Source organism: Alnus glutinosa, chromosome 14, assembly GCF_958979055.1.
Source record: "Alnus glutinosa chromosome 14, dhAlnGlut1.1, whole genome shotgun sequence".
Taxonomy (NCBI): domain Eukaryota; kingdom Viridiplantae; phylum Streptophyta; class Magnoliopsida; order Fagales; family Betulaceae; genus Alnus; species Alnus glutinosa.
Genome location: NC_084899.1, coordinates 2,581,675 through 2,597,679, shown reverse-complemented (window position 1 = coordinate 2,597,679; position 16,005 = coordinate 2,581,675). Strand labels below are relative to the sequence as shown.

Here is a 16,005-nt window from a genome sequence, read left to right as displayed (position 1 = left end):
AGTACAGGAATTTTCGAATCACTTGTATAGCGTTTCTGAACAAATTTGAGACTCGTATGAACAAATGTTAAGAGATTTCATAATTCAAGTTATCAAAATTCTCAACTCGTATCCTTGACATCCTTTTTTTGGAGTTCATGTCGATGCTAAAATGTCTTGACATAGAAAATATTATCATATTAGCTTTGATACCATTTGTTACGAACTAAAACAAGCACTAACTAATCGAATGGTAACAACTAATCGAGGTGCAAAGGAGCTTTAGAGAGAGAACGTCTGCCTTCTCTTTACAAACTATTGCTCTCCTTCCTACACCAAAAGCCATGAGAGGGAAGCCAAAAGCTTAGCTCCCCCATTTTCTCTTCCCTTTTCCTCTCCTTTCCCATTGCTTACGCCTCCTATGAGGTTCCTATCATGCTAGAACTCTTTTTAACCTTATCTATCTCATCAGAGGCAATTTATTTACTTTTTATGTTTTCCATCTCCACAACACAGTGTTCACTAGCTTCCACCATTTTCCTTTACCGTGCTTTCTATAATTTTTGGATAGGTTGTAAGATCAAACTCTTTGTATCTAGACCTACGCTCATCCGTTCAATATTGCACAAGACGAGCCTCACTAGTGGGTTCGCAGGCATCTTCTACTTCCACCGACGATCACTGTGTCTTCATCCGCCGCCAACGCATTGGAGCGTGGCATGCAAGCACCATAAAGTTTGTCTCCCTTTCCGACGAGTGGTGGCCACACACCCTAGTTTGCAATGAATCTCGACAGTTCTGTGTGATAACCACTGTAGAGAGACTTTCCAAGGATGGCGCATGGCCTTCACGCGCTGCCTTTGACAGCTCCCAATCCCTCTCCTCCACAAAATCTATGTTGTTGTTTATGTTACTGTATTTGTTTTAATTTCCTTTGTATTTTTGGACTTTTCTGTATATGCAACTTCTCTATATTTATTTGTCTCGATGTTTGGGTCCTCATGACTCTTTATACACCAAAAACCACCTTAGCTAGTGGCTTAGATTTTTGGCATCCGTATCAATAATTATTTGGCCCGCATCTTCAAAAGCATTGCCACCATACACTTACATTCCTAGTTTTTATTTTAGATTACCCGACCCCTTCTTCTTGTAATTTCCTTTAATGTATCGAAACAAAAACAAAAAAGTAAAGAAAAGAAAGAGAAGCACTAACTACGTTTATGTTATACCCTAAAACTAATTAAGGTTACAATTGGAACTTCACATTGTCATGTATATAATCTAATCTCATCACACACAAAACCAATGCAAGACTTGACATATATATGCTTTTATAATCCACTCATCTGATACGAGCTTAACTTTCACAATCGAGGGTATCAAACCTTTATGTCTGCAGTACTTGTTGTCTGTAGGGCCTTTTGACAAAGTTCTTATATTTATCAAGAAACAAAAAAAATAATAAAAAAATGGAGGATTCTAGCTAGGGATGTAAACGAAGCAAAGCTACCCGTATGCTCGCTTGGGCTCGGCTCGATAAAGCTCGGCTTGTGCGCGACTCGGTTATTAAATGAGCTACTCGTGGACACAAAACTATATTCGATTATTAAACGATACACACTCGTATAAAACCCGGCTCGCTCGTTTAAAGCTCGCAAACATACTCGTATAAGGGCTTGCCTCGCTTATTAGCCCGACTCGTATATATTTATTAATATACATATTTATTAATAAATATATGTATATATATTGATAAAAATAACTTATTTAGTATATCACTTATTAATTAACAATAATTAATTATTGTTATACAATATATAATTATTAGTTATATCTATAAGTATCTATATAATATATAATTTAATTATAAAAGATAATTAGTATGATTATATCTTATATGATCTAAGAGACTAAGACTCTAAGTCTAATAATTAAATATCTAATGATTGTTGAATTAACAATAAATTGTTAATCATATGATTTAATGAAAATCTTGATACTTAATCGTATTATTCAAATAATTATATCATATACAATGACAATGTAATTGATGTAATCCCAAATCAATTGATTATCATTAAAATCAACAATGTGTTTCTTATAATCACAAATTAAGTATAATTATTAGAATTCATATCATTAGATTATATATATATATTTTGAGAAATCATAGATCTTTTATAAAATCATCCAGAAAAGGCTTGCTCCGCAAGTACATATGATCATATGTATTATCACTAAAATTTATATGAAATGCGTCTGATCTAAATATTTATATGATATTAAGTCTTATATGATATAGCACATTATATCTTTATTAAATAATATAATAATGATATCAATAATACTTATTTTGTATCATTGTATAATTAAATGTGATCTAAGTTCTAACAATGTACTATGATCTAACAACAATAGCTAGGTGATATGATTTAACAATTCATTTTTCATTTTCTCCAACTTCTAAAAGTTTCCATTAATTTAGTCTTTTATTTGCTCTCATCTTCTTCCTTTCAAGTTTCAACGTCATTCATCTTCTTCATTAGTCTTTTTATTTACTTTCATCTCCTTCCTTTTAAGTTTTTTTATTTTCTTTCATCTTCTTCATTAGTCTTTTATCTTCTTTCATCTTCTTCCATAAAAATTTTTTATTTTCTTTTATTTTCTTTCATCTTCTACCTTTCAAGTTTCAAGGTCTCTTCTTCCACTTTTCTATTTTCACATTTTCTCTGAACTTCTTCCTTTCAAGCTTCAGTACCCCCCCCCCCCCCCCCCCTCTCTCTCTCTCTCTCTATTACGAACTCTTGGATGAAGGTCAGATTCAGCGAATGGAAGGGCATACAGAGGAGGCCGTTGTATACTCATGAGCCAAGTGAGCCAAGTGCCCGATAAGACATTCGGCTCGTAAAAAAAGCGAGCTCGAGCCTGGACATGATTTTACACTTGCCGAGCCGAGCTGAGCTCCATTATCAAAACCTGTAACGAGCTGAGCTCGAGCTTGTGAAAATTCTGAACGAGCCAAGCTTGGGCAACCACTACTCGCGCGAGCTCGGCTCGTATACATGCCTAATTCTAGCATAAGGTTCATGTCGCCGATTCGAAGTTACCCCCCAGTCGGGAGCTTTGGCAGGAAGAAGAAGAAGCCATACAAACAGTGAACAACTCGAAACATCCAAAAAGGGGCTGTGATAGACACACAATCAAAATAAAAGACTATCTGTAGATTTATGCCAATCAATATACCACATCAATTAGATGAAATCCACAGTAATGTAGAGAAATAGCCCAGTAGAAAATCATCATAATACTTCCCATCAATAGGGTACAAAGACAAAGACTGAGACCTTAGTCATCACCTACTCAAGCAACAAACTTTTGGCTCCACGCATAGTCCCCATGACTCATAATACTTAGTAATATCATTTCACTGCAACCAATCATTCCAACGGCTAGTCAGTAAATGCAAGCTTGTTTGTATAATTGTAAAGAAGATTTGTGCAAATAACAAGATATACCAAGGCAATTAGAGACCCTGATCGATGAGATAATCACCAAGCCTTTCGACAATCATGTTGCACTGACCAGGAGTCATTGGTTCATCATAGATACCAATGATTAAGGCCTGACTAGTCTTTTTGACGGTAACACCACCAGGGCCCTGACATTGTAGGGAGAAAGGCTTATAGAATTGAACAATAAGACCTATATATATATATATTAAAAAAAGAGATGGAGAAAAAACAGCATAAATGGCAGCAGCTAAACGTATCAGGCATTCTCTCGATGTGTATACTCTATGCTGAAGCTGAGTACACAACGGCACAAACAAGTGTTAAAAGTGACAAAGGCATGTGCTCATCAATCCCAGGGAAAGCTGCTAAACATCAGTGGTCTAACCTTTGGGCTTTGACCAATACAAGAGAAGAAGTTTTTTCTGACTTAAAGTTCATACTTCAAGTTGCACTTAAAACAAAGAATATGCTCATTACTCTGCATAAGCACCTTAACCTACTTTTTTCAAAATGAACATACTTGTAAGCAGGGGCGGAGGGAGGGGGGGTCGACAGGGGTCAAATGCCCCTCCTCACCTCTCAAAAAATTCTTCTTACTCCCGGTTGATTTTTTTCGAATGTCCTAGTTGCCCACCCTCAGCCATTCATTAGGGGGCAAAAACCTTTTTTAAGAAGAACGAGATTTACGACTCCTGCCATTTTTAATTAGGTGAGAGACTCAAATAATCTGATGAAGGTTGAAGACGTTCTTTTAGGTATTGAAAAAACGCACCGTTTAACTTTGTCAAAACTATCGTTTTAATGTTACAAACGCGTCGTTTAACTAACTTATGCTTAACGCACGCAACACACCATTTTGGCCTTTAGCGTTTGTTTTTTGTTCTCTCTTATTCACTGGACGTTCGTTGAACTGTTGAAGAGTGTGTCAAAATGAGCCATTCTGCCTACTATCATTGAGGTATAAAAACATTGATTTGCAAACAGTAAAAGTAGTAAAAATGAGTGTATTTTGGTTATTTGCATTTGTCAAATAGTCATTCTTCAAAAAAAATAGGAAGCATTCAACAATTTAATAATTTTTGTAATTTGGATTTCTTCTTACTTCAAGCATTTGACAATTTAAATCAATTGCTTAGCATTTTTTTTTTTTTTGAGCCTTAGAAGTATTTAATCAAACTTTACATTGATTAAGCTTTTATGTTTAGATTGCTCTTCTAAATTAATTATTTATGAATATATATAGTTTTTGTTGCATATTTTAATTGTATGAAATTTTTAATTGTAGTTACATGAAATTCTGGAAAATAACAAACATTCTATTGAGTTCCAATCAAATTTTAAACGAGCTCATGCTAGTAGATCCTTGCTTAAAGAAAAAAAAAATGATTAACATCCTAATGATAGAGATCAAATCTGAAGAGCATATCTAGAGAAAAGACCTTGTCAACCAGTTAACCATAATTGACAAAATAAATGAAAGTTGCATTTATATGCTTTAAATAATAATTAAAATTTATTGAATTGTTTATTTATTTGGTTAGTTATATTCTGTAATATTTTTAATCATTTTTTTTTTCAACTTGATCTCTTTTTTTTTTTAATTCATTAAAAAAAAAAAAGAAAAAAAAAATCTCTTGACCTCTCTGAACCCGAATCCTGGCTCCGTGACTGCTTGTAGGTGCCCAAAAGTAGTCAAATTAAGATTGGATGTAAGTTCATTACCTTCTTCCCTCGAATAACAGCTCCTGCCTCGCCTTGGATCACCATGTACTTTGTGCCACCAAGGTACAGTCCAGTTGGAGCAAGTGATCCGGGCTCATTGAAGTCATTCATAACGGCAGTTATTTCTTCAGGCTTGAACTAAATCAACATACACGTAGAAGCAAATTCGAGGATAAATCAGAGAAGAAGCACAGATATACAAGGCATTCAAGGATGTGATTCTGATCTTGCATGCACACATATTTGAATTAATAACACATGCTTGAAATCAAACAAACAGAAAAAAGGGGTAAATAATTTTGATACACGATAATTACTCTGATTGATCAGCACTAGCAATTTGGGGGTGTTCCTCAAATGCACAATTTTTAGGAATTCACGTTTTTGCACTCAATAAAGAATGAGAGAAGCGAAAACAGAAGAAAATGCTAGAGAAAATCCCTTCTTTTCTCATGCATTCAACAGCATTGTCTTCCTCTCTTGTTCTTTCTCACATTCAAATCATATCACAACTCTCCAGTTCAAGCAATTTTCTCAAAACTAAAACTACAAATTCCCAAGTAATTTATTAAAAACAATATTGAGAATAAATTATCATCAGACACCAGTGGTAACCGCTTGACTACTAAAACAGCCAGGGGGGGTTTGTGTTAATAAATCCTCACAAACATCATGCTCAGAAGACCGACACAGGCGCACACGCACACAATAGCAGATTGATCAAAACCCACAAATAATAAAAGAAACCCACTTCCAAAGACCATCAAATCAGATCAAAGATCCCGATTACACTGAAACACAGCAGGAAATTATCAGATCGACGAAATTTGGCCTCAAGCCCATCAAATAATCCATTTTTTCTAGAAACATCTATAGAAAACACATACAAAACTAAGAGGAGGAACAAAAAAGAAAGAGCAAAAATGAACCTGCGGGAAAGTGGTGCTCTGGGCCCAAACGCTGCCGTCATGGCCGATGATGGCGGCGGCGGCCAGGTGATTGCCTTCGATTTCGCACATGAGATGCTCATCTACGTAGGTTTGCCACGACATCTTCTTCTCTTCTCCTTCTTCTTCTTTCTGTCCGGGATTTGCTTAGGTTTTTCTGTTTCTTGCTGTCTGAAAGGCTCTTTATGTTTTCTCAGATGTTGGGTGGGTTTTTCGCTATATCTTCTCTGTGGCCTTCTAGTAAGCAGTAGCGTTGAGACTACGGAGATTTATTCATATAATGCTCCCTTGTAAATTACCATTCTACCCCCTGTCCTGAACTTATTTTGCATGTTGCATATTGCATATTGCGCTGTTTGGGGCCACGTAAACGCCATGCTTATGCTTGCTGGAGTTTTTTTTTTTTTTTTTACCCTCCCAAAGTGACTAATTTTTAATTTTTTAAAATTTGAAATTGTGAACGTTAATGACCATCACTGTAAAATTTCCTTTTAAATGAGAAAAAAAAAAGAACGATGAAGACTATAAATTATTATGGAAGGGAAAGACTTACATTAAACTTTTTTATAAGGATTAATAGTCTATTGTCACGTCAAAGATTAAGCATCTAAAAAGATAAATTTAGGAATTTGTATAGCATTTCTCTTAAATAGTCGATAAGATACTAGAATAAAATGATTCTTAAATCAATCTTTTAGTGGCAGAAAACGCCTTAATTTGGCCAAACATCATTCATAATTTATCAAAGTCATAATACAATAAGCTTTTCGCATAAATTTTTTGGGTGTTTGTTAATGTATTTTGATTTTTTTTGTTAAGTATTTTTTAATGACTTGATATATTTATGTTTATCTTGAGAATAGAAAAAAAAAATGTTTCTTATATTTGTTTATTTATAAAAAACAAAATAGTAGACTAGTAAGCAACAAACAAACCAGCTCAACGCCACACACACAAATTGCACAAGTTGTTTTTGTTTTAAACATTCATTTTGTAGAAATATCACTAAATGATCGTTTGTGGTCCTTTTTTTCTTCTTTTTTTAAATGGTATATTTAGTCTTTTTCAAATTATTATTTCATTGCAATTTACATTTTTTCTCCTAAAATATCTAAATGGCCCTTTCTATCATCTTGATCTCTTTTATTTTTTATTTTTTTTTAGGAATGTTAGATACTATAATTCTATCAGAAAAGACTGACATGGCATTACAAACTAACTCTTGAATTAATCAATTTAATGAGTGATTTGAAGTGCTACGTCAACATTGTTGGACAATTATAAGACAAAAATATAGTATCTTTGTAAAATGTTGTCAATCGAGAGACCAAGTATTGTTTTCTCTCTTTTTATTTTAAAATAAAAGCGACAAAGCTATTATAAAATATTGTAAAGCTCAGGAGAATTTCTGACAAAAGCACAAATTTTGAAAGTAAAATCTCTACCTAAAAAGAAAGAAGAAAACATCAGAAAAAAAGTAAATTAGAGATTTAATTGAAAGAATAAAAGTTTGATAAGTAAAGTAGGATTCGCTAGCTATCATTTTTCCTAAAGATTGGGTGGTTTTTGACCGGATATTCCACATATGTGCGGATGTCAACTTGCAATGCCTCAGGTCCATCTGTTTATAGAGAAATCATCTTCTTTAAGCATCTTGTGACCCAAAAAGAATAAGAAATCTCTCGAAGAATTTTCATCCCCATTGAAAATTCTATTCTATAATAAACCAATGCCAGTGGGTCAACAGGCCTCCTTATGGTGTTTCTTGCACTTCTTCGCAAGACGAAATATTTGCACCACAAAGTCAAAAGAAAAGAAAAAAAAAACACATTGAATTAAAGAAGTGACTAGAAAAAATGTCCACAATCATATTTCTATCTTTCTCTCCCGTCAACATAATGAGATAGTGGTAAAATAGTTGTATGGTATATAGCATTACTCCCCAAAATATAATCAAGCAACCAAAAATGATGAAGTGCCAAAGCGAGAGAGAACAAAAAAGAAGAAGAAAAAAGCAAGTAGTATTACACAAAAATCGATAGAATATCAAGGTAAACGCAATTCAAACAACCAAATACAAGATAAATGTTTTAGTTCTCACATGGTTATTGTCTGCAACAACTTCACTGCCAATTTAAGGCTTTCAAATGAAGATCGATGCACACTTGAAACCGAAATAAAAAGGGAATAAGAGAAGGAAAACAACAACTCAAATGATGATAGACCTTGGCCTACAGGCCCTGGTCAATAAGGTAATCCCCCAACCTCTCAACAACCATGTTGCACTGTCCTGGTGTCACAGGCTCTTCATAGATGCCAAAAACTAGAGCTTGACCAGTCTTCTTTATGGTAATACCTCCAGATCCCTGCAAATAGAACACAGGAGAGTTTTGACGATAAACAAGTGACATATAAAAGGCAGCCCACTCAAAGAGATTGTTAAAAGATGACAATGGTTACTTCGTATATAATAAAAAGAAAGGCTAGTAATCCACATTGGGTGTAAATTCACCCATCCCGGTCTTCAAACATTATGTTAGTGCCTCAAATTGCAACGCTAAAAAAGAAAAAGAAAAAGAAAACGCAAACTTTAAATATAGAATTCTCATTGCTGCTTTAAAATCGCCATGGCAATCTACTTTTGGCTTTGCACACTGCCCCAATCATCATTCCTTAAAATAGTTTTGGGTCAGCCTGTGACACTTTCATTTTTGGGGCAGGAGGAGGGTGTTTAGTTAATCCATAATCCTCTGTGTGCTGCACTAAGAATTCACAATCTACAACTCATACTCTGCAATGTGCATGTATGGAGCAACAAGGAGTTCTCCTACAATAGATGAAGAATAAAAGTAACATGGGACTGTAAACAATTTATACTACATATAAAAGTACATCCTAGGTCCAAAAGAAAACCAACACTTCTACATAGCGGGAGACAACCCATATAGGAGTGAAAATTGTCTGCAAATATGTTTGTTCATGTCTTTGTTTTTTGTTCTCAATACAAATACATTAATAAACAACTCAAAATACAAAAATACTCTTCAAAACAAAAAAATAATTTTCACCTTTATGTCAAAGCACAACATTTTTTTTCAAACAAAAAAAAAAACTCCCCAAAACACATTAACAAACGTAACCAGTTTAAGTTGTTAATCACCTTGTGGTATTCTATGATGCCGAGGAGGATATTCCTCACATCAATACCAACAGGGTCTGCTAAATGAAGTATATTAATCCATAAAAGAACACGAATCCTACATAAACTGCCTAAAGCTTTATCAGCTAGAGCTTGAAAAAACATTCATTAGCATGAAAGATTATATTCTCCTGCCTCAACCCACATCAAGTTCTTTGTACAAGGCATCATTGGGTCTAAACGAATTAGCCATTTGACAATGTCCAAAAAATTCATTACAGGAAGAGATTTGAGTATATATATATATATATGTATGTGGTTGTATATTATCACCTTCTTTCCACGGATGACAGCTCCAGCCTCTCCCTGGATGACCATGTATTTTGTGCCCCCAAGGTGTAAGCCCGTAGGAGCAAGATGACCCGGCTCATCAAAGTCCTTCATGATATCAGTGATCTCCTGAGGCTTAAACTGCAAACAAAAAAACAACCATGAGAAACCCAAAACGGTGAATAATGAAAGACAAACATGTTCGTTCTTCCTATATGGATCACAACATGAAAATCCAAGACATACAATTAATTTTACATAGTCACAGCAATTCACACAAACCGATCCGAAAGAGATATCCATCTAAATTGTCATTATACTATAATGACGCAAATGCAAGCGTGTTCGTACGATTTGCATCGCCAAATCATGATTCCTAATACCAATTAGCAAGGCCACAATGCAATGCAAACGCAGTTTCGGATGGATCGCAGATCAGACAAACGAAACCGATTAAATGCAATCCACATTGTACTATCGATGAATGAACCAATCAAAACACGCATCCACCAGATTCGATCAAATCCCCAAAAAAAAAAAAGAAAAAAAAAAGAGAGAGAGAATCTGAAAAGCCATTTCCGATCAAACAATCAAAGAGAGACCTGAGGGAAGGAAGAGCTCTGGGCCCACACAGAGCCATCGTGGCCGACGATCGCAGCAGCCGCGAGTTGCTGGCCTTGGCCGTCGATATCGCACATCAAATGCTCATCCACGTATGTTTGCCACGACATTTTTCCTCTTTCCTCTGTCTCTTCCTCTCTTTCTTCTTCTTCTTCTTCTTCTTCTTCTTCTACTTCGTTTGTTGTGGCGAAGAGCTTTCGCTTTCTCTGTTCTCTGCGCCTTTCTTCGTCGTCGTAAGAATGGTTTGTGTTGTTTGAGAAGGGAAATAAATAGCGAGAGAGAGAAATGTGGGAAAGTGATTGCAAGAGAGTGAGGGTAGGGAGGGGATTGCGATCGGATTTCTCTCCACCGTCCGTTCGGGCCTCCCCCTCTATTTTAGGAAATTTTACGGGGTCACGTGTATATTTTGCCCCCGGTCTTCCTTCCTAATTACCATAATTGCTCTGATTGCGTGGCAAACGGAGCCCAATGCTGCTCTTAACGTGCCTTTTCTATTCAAACCGCAACGGAAGACAAACCACGTCGTTTTAAGCATCACTATTAGGCTATTTTGCCAAGGTCAAATGTCAACTCTAAAAAATGATAGATGGTTTTTTAATCATTATTCTATTCAATTCTCTAATTTAAAAACCAATTTGGCTTAGTTGAATGGGTGAAGGCTGAGAATTTTCCATTGAAAATGTGATGTAACACCAACAATTGTTGAAAAATTCTTTCAATGTAGTTTATTAACTTGCTATTTATCCTTAAATTAAATTTGACAAACCGAGTTGCTCCCAATTTGAAATAAATCTTGTTTGAATTGCAAGAAAAAAAGTTGCACATTAAAAGGTTGTAAACTACTATTATTTAATAGACTGCAATACAATTGAGATAACGTAACAATAAAAATCAACAAATACTGATTCAAGATTGAGCAAGTCCCCTTATCCTAAAAGCCTTGCTATGACACGTACACAATGGGAATGAATTGGAAATTAAATAATTCCAAACGTGTTGAACAAGTATTACTTGGCATGTTTTTATTTCTGTTCTACAAAATAAATCTCCTTGAGAATTGAAATTCACACTGAACAACATTTGAATGCTATTGTCACGACTCTTGCCGGAACCCCCTTGTTAGTGTGTCATTAAAGAAAAAAGTAAACGAGAACTAATCATTTAGTCGATAGGACCTCCCTCTGAAAGCAGCACCAGTTGTCCTTTCTGGCTGAGCATGAGTAATTGGCTGAGCTCCTATCCGCCACCTTGCAACTAGTTTATGTCTGAGCAAGTAACAGTCAAGGAAACTCCAACAAAATATAGAATTCAAATCAGAAACAACGCAACAACATATGTATTTACAATACCAATAACATCTAATTAATAGGAAAAATGAATCCATTGCCCTAGATTTCAATTCCACCATGTACTAGAAGGGTGCCTACCATAAAAATAGGAACTCTTTGTAGATGTGTAACACCCAAGTCCCACATTGGAAATATGAATAACTCACATAGAGTTATTAGATTATAAATGTCCTCATAAATGCTAAGTCTCACATTGATTTTTTACTAGATGAAACTGAGCTTTATAAGTGATTTAACACAAATGTGACTAATGTTTTTCCTGAGTCGTTATAGAATGGACTAGGAGGGGGTATAGAGATGTCTCTTATAAGGGCTTCAAACTGGGGACAATACGCTAAAACATTTTCAATATTGCAATATATGCTACTCGCCGTGAACAAACCAAAAATGGAAGGATACACCCACATTGGAGTCTTTAGCATTATTTTCCCACCAGCAAGTGGATGCAACACGGTCAAGAAGTAATACAGATGCCCTGCAATGATTCCCAGCAGATCTGGCAAAATTTTTGAACCAAAAATAACATCCAAAGCAAGCATCGCCCATGGTAGATAAAATGCCTGCACGTATATCAGTGTCGATGTCACAAGTACTAGATATAGAGAAATGTAGCCCAAACAGTAAGTTTGTGAATGAACACTAGTCGGCCCACCTTAAGAGACACAAGGCCATATATGTTGATTTGGGCATTTGGAAATTCTCTACTCCAGACATAGAGAAGCATGAACACAAGTGATATTCCCAATAAAGGGGTCCAAAGGAAGGGGATGGCTGCTAATGCCTAAAACACAGGAAAGAGTAAATGGACAAAAAAACAATAGAAGTGATGTTAGTGCATGCATTTAATAATAACAAAGATGTCTGGAAAGCGTAATACCATACAGAGAGGTGATTGCATGAGCTAAAGCTCACCATGTGCTTCATCAAATCTGAAATGTGGATTGGCACTGGAAGGGAAAAGTCAAGTTGGAAGGGGGTTGAGGGGGTTTGGGAGGAAGCAATATCACAATTGACCTTTTCCTTTTCCTTCTTTTTTTTTTTTTTTTTCATTCTTTTAAGTTTTGATCATTTTCCTTTCCCAAGCCAGGCTAATCACGGCTCGACCATATAATAAATCTGCCTTTGATTCAAAAAGACAATTAATTAACAGGTCACAAAGCCGAGTACTAATGAGAATAATCTCACATACCAATAATGAAAAAGCTCCAAATATCATCATCCACAAGAAATCTGCTGTCCGCCTCTCAAATGGTCCCTTCTCAAGCTGAACTCCATATCTAGCTCTATAAGATCATTCATATGAAACTATAAGTGCTTGAAAAGAACAGTTCCCCATCACAGGTCTCAACTGATCACATAGTTCTTGTAGCAAAAAAGGAGAGTTGCACAGTGAAAATTGGCACACCTTATAAAGTTCTATAAAACTAGTACTTACATCATCAAAAGGCGGATTCCAAAATTGATAGAGAAACCGCCAAGGAAAAAGAAGTTTGTGATCAGCCTCCACACCTACAAATCAATGTGAAGTTACCAAAGAGTTCTACTCATTGAAGAGAAGACATCAAGAATAAAAAATTTGATAAAGAGCAAAAATAAATAAATAAAAGAAAAGAAAAGAAATATTTAGCATGATCCAATCAGAGTGCCTCAAGAATGTGTACATACGTGCGTGATAAATAAATAAATAAAAGAAAATAAATATTTAGCATGATCCAATCAGAGTGCCTCAGGAATGTGTACATACGTGCGTGATAAATAAATAAATAAAAGAAAAGAAATATTTAGCATGATCCAATCAGAGTACCTCAGGAATGTGTACATACTTGCATGTATGGGCCTGCATGTGTGTGTGAGGGAGAGAGAGAGAGAGAGAGAGAGAGAGATGTTTAAGGGTCATTCGCGACCTTGGTGCATATTCATGCACTCAACTTTATACATAAGCCTTCTGTAGCCACAACACAGCCCCTAAACCATGTGGCCTGCCACTGCCCCCCCTGGGGGGAGGTGGGGGTTTGGGGGAGAGGTGTGCAGGCAAGAAAAGTTGCATATCGTTTCTGTGATGGAATTGTCAAAATGGTCTGTCACGGAGATACAGAGGCTTTTATAAGCCTCAAAACATCAAGACTAGTGCATGATTCAGAGTCTCTTATGGAGTGGTTATAATGTCATCCGATTGTTATATATACGTCAAGGTGATACCTATCAACTGCAAGATAAGTTTGATTAGCAACAAAACATTAAATAAGTACTGTACAGTAAATTCGTTTTCCATTTAAGACGGTCATCTAAGCCAATTGCCAAATTACATGGAATAGACAAACAGGAAGAAGCGATGACAATATTGCTGCAGCAATCTTTTTGTTAAAACACACATCAAAGTGAAAATTCATTAAATTATATTCTTTTAAAAAATTAAAAATAGAGAGTTTAACTGTTATGGATGAAGAATAGGTGATATCCATAGAATAAGTTAATTTTAAAGTAAAAAGTTTACAAAGATGAAAGACATACCTGAAAATGTGAGAATACTAGTTTATATTCTAATGCAATATATAGAGGATTACAAAGCCCAATCTGGTAGGCCGTAGTCATCAACAGACACGCGGTCCCATAAGCCTTGGTTATGGGTGGAAGAGATTTATAAAATCTGAAACGGAAGTGAACAATAAACGGTACAATGGTTAAAAGAATAAGTTAGAACCATTTATAAGATCTTCAAATAATAATGACACAGATTAAATTATTACTGGACTATCATATTCAGCAAGGTGGATAGCAAATAGCAGGGAAGATAAGTCTAAAGTACTATCACTAGTATGGTTGCTATTACTACTACAAGTACTTTCGCTGCTATCAAGCATTGAGCTTAAGCATAAGGCCAAAAGGCAACAGAACATCATTTTATTACTATCAAAAGTGATCCGCTGTCATAATAGTATACATCACCATGTTAATTTGTTCCCTGGATTGCGGCCTCATTACTACATGCATCTGTTCCTAGATGCATGGAATTTATGCATTTTAAGGGTCATAAGCAACAAATAAAGTATTTGGTAAACAAAGATAATCTTTATTTTTCTTTGTTATAGAACCAGTGCCAATGAAAGAAAGGTCATGATTCATGTAAATTAGGCAAAGGTGTGATCCAACTACAATGATGAAGGGCCACTGAAATTGTACCAAGGAATAGGCCAGTTGACCCTATCTGGTGCCTCCATGTTAAAACCATGCATGAAATCTCTTCCATGTGCAAATTTGGGTTAAACATTCAACACAATTCCCTTTACAGCTTGCATATGAATAGGTGCAATTAACCACATGCTATATCGGTTTCAGTAGCATCAAGTTAACATAGGTGGGGTTGACAAATTCTGTAAGAAAATGTTCAGTAACGTGTTATCACAGTACTTCGCATGGCTGTATTCCCAAACAGTTTACAGACACCAAAAACCAAAAGAAACAAAAATGAATAAAACACAACAAAGAGGAGCACAACTTGAAACAAAGCACATTATGATGAAAGAAAGCTGCGATTTCCAGCCACAACATGCGAGATTTATTATATCATGTGACCAAAAAAGACTTATAATCAAGAACCCAATTGAAAAATCAATCAATTTCAGCACAACGAACTGCAAAAGCGAAACCAAAAAAAAAAAAAATTGTGAATTTGGGAAAGGAAGAGAGAAGAAGAAAAGGGTATTACTCGGCAGGAGAAGACATTGCAGACCCAGAACGCTAATTTTGTTCTCTCTTGCAGTCGTTTACGAAGCTAATTCAAATTTGAGAAGAGATCTCCCCTTTGAACTGTTTGCCTCGGGTGAAAACTTCGAGAATAAGAAAAGAAAGAGAGAAACACGACCCAGAAGATTCCGTATGTTACCGGGGGTTATCCTCGTGCTCGCACGTGCGGATCTATTGCTGGGAATGGGGTATATCAATTATCATATCATATTTGTGAATGAATAGCAAGATTCAGGTTTAAAGCCCATGGGCCATGGATGGTTCAGTTGGGCCACATTGTGCCCACATTTGTGTCTTTAGTAAAAAAGTATTAAGGGCTATGGTTGGCGACCCAAAAGGAAGGCCTTAACAGGGCAGGTTGTTTTTCTTTAAAATATAAATTTATGTTTTCGTTTCTCTTTTTTTTTTTTTTTACTTAAATATTAATGATATTCCATTTGGAACCCTAACCAAACCAGAATATAATCTTCTCATTTTCAAATAAAATAGAGAGGAGCCAGTTAGTATTAAAAGATGGACAAAATTGTCTCAATATTAAACTTGAAACAATTTTGCCTCTCATATTTGCACCGACCAAAGATGATCCTTCTCTAATCAAACCCTAGCTATTTTTTTTTAAGTGTGGATGTTGCTTGTTACATGGACGAGTCAGAAATTTT

At 35.5% G+C, this 16,005-nt stretch overlaps 3 protein-coding genes across 3 annotated transcripts; all 3 read right to left on the bottom strand.

The window, feature by feature from the left end:
• Window positions 1-3,184: 3,184 nt before the first annotated feature.
• LOC133857846 (profilin-1) lies at window positions 3,185-6,412 on the bottom strand. The gene is made up of 4 exons (XM_062293202.1): window positions 6,146-6,412; window positions 5,217-5,354; window positions 3,498-3,640; window positions 3,185-3,409 (listed from the first exon to the last, which is right to left on the bottom strand). The coding sequence occupies exons 1-3, from the start codon at window positions 6,266-6,268 to the stop codon at window positions 3,506-3,508; spliced, it is 396 nt and encodes a 131-aa protein (XP_062149186.1). The 5' UTR covers window positions 6,269-6,412; the 3' UTR covers window positions 3,185-3,409; window positions 3,498-3,505.
• A 1,752-nt stretch (window positions 6,413-8,164) lies between these two features.
• Window positions 8,165-10,577, bottom strand: LOC133856545 (profilin-4). Its single transcript, XM_062291598.1, has 3 exons — window positions 10,235-10,577; window positions 9,636-9,773; window positions 8,165-8,529 (listed from the first exon to the last, which is right to left on the bottom strand). The coding sequence occupies exons 1-3, from the start codon at window positions 10,361-10,363 to the stop codon at window positions 8,395-8,397; spliced, it is 402 nt and encodes a 133-aa protein (XP_062147582.1). The 5' UTR covers window positions 10,364-10,577; the 3' UTR covers window positions 8,165-8,394.
• Window positions 10,578-11,070: 493 nt separating this feature from the next.
• On the bottom strand, window positions 11,071-15,509 carry LOC133856475 (derlin-1). Its single transcript, XM_062291511.1, has 7 exons — window positions 15,309-15,509; window positions 14,114-14,249; window positions 13,038-13,111; window positions 12,792-12,885; window positions 12,255-12,383; window positions 12,002-12,162; window positions 11,071-11,518 (listed from the first exon to the last, which is right to left on the bottom strand). Exons 1-7 carry the CDS (start codon window positions 15,323-15,325, stop codon window positions 11,407-11,409), a joined length of 723 nt encoding a protein of 240 aa, XP_062147495.1. The 5' UTR covers window positions 15,326-15,509; the 3' UTR covers window positions 11,071-11,406.
• Window positions 15,510-16,005: the final 496 nt, after the last annotated feature.

Excerpts from the sequence above, each read along its gene's own strand:
- LOC133856475 (XM_062291511.1), bottom strand. Across the intron at positions 12,886-13,037 it reads GGAATCCGCCTTTTGATGAT|AGCTAGATATGGAGTTCAGC; the intron begins GTAAGTACTAGT and ends ATGATCTTATAG. Across the intron at positions 12,384-12,791 it reads TTGGAGCTTTTTCATTATTG|GCATTAGCAGCCATCCCCTT; the intron begins GTATGTGAGATT and ends CCTGTGTTTTAG.
- LOC133856545 (XM_062291598.1), bottom strand. The coding sequence starts at position 10,363 with ATGTCGTGGCAAACATACGTGGATGAGCATTTGATGTGCGATATCGAC. Across the intron at positions 9,774-10,234 it reads AGAGCTCTTCCTTCCCTCAG|TTTAAGCCTCAGGAGATCAC; the intron begins GTCTCTCTTTGA and ends TTTTGTTTGCAG. Across the intron at positions 8,530-9,635 it reads CTGTCATCCGTGGAAAGAAG|GGATCTGGAGGTATTACCAT; the intron begins GTGATAATATAC and ends TTCTATTTGCAG.
- LOC133857846 (XM_062293202.1), bottom strand. The coding sequence starts at position 6,268 with ATGTCGTGGCAAACCTACGTAGATGAGCATCTCATGTGCGAAATCGAA. Across the intron at positions 5,355-6,145 it reads AGAGCACCACTTTCCCGCAG|TTCAAGCCTGAAGAAATAAC; the intron begins GTTCATTTTTGC and ends ATGTTGATTTAG. Across the intron at positions 3,641-5,216 it reads CTGTTATTCGAGGGAAGAAG|GGCCCTGGTGGTGTTACCGT; the intron begins GTAATGAACTTA and ends CTACAATGTCAG.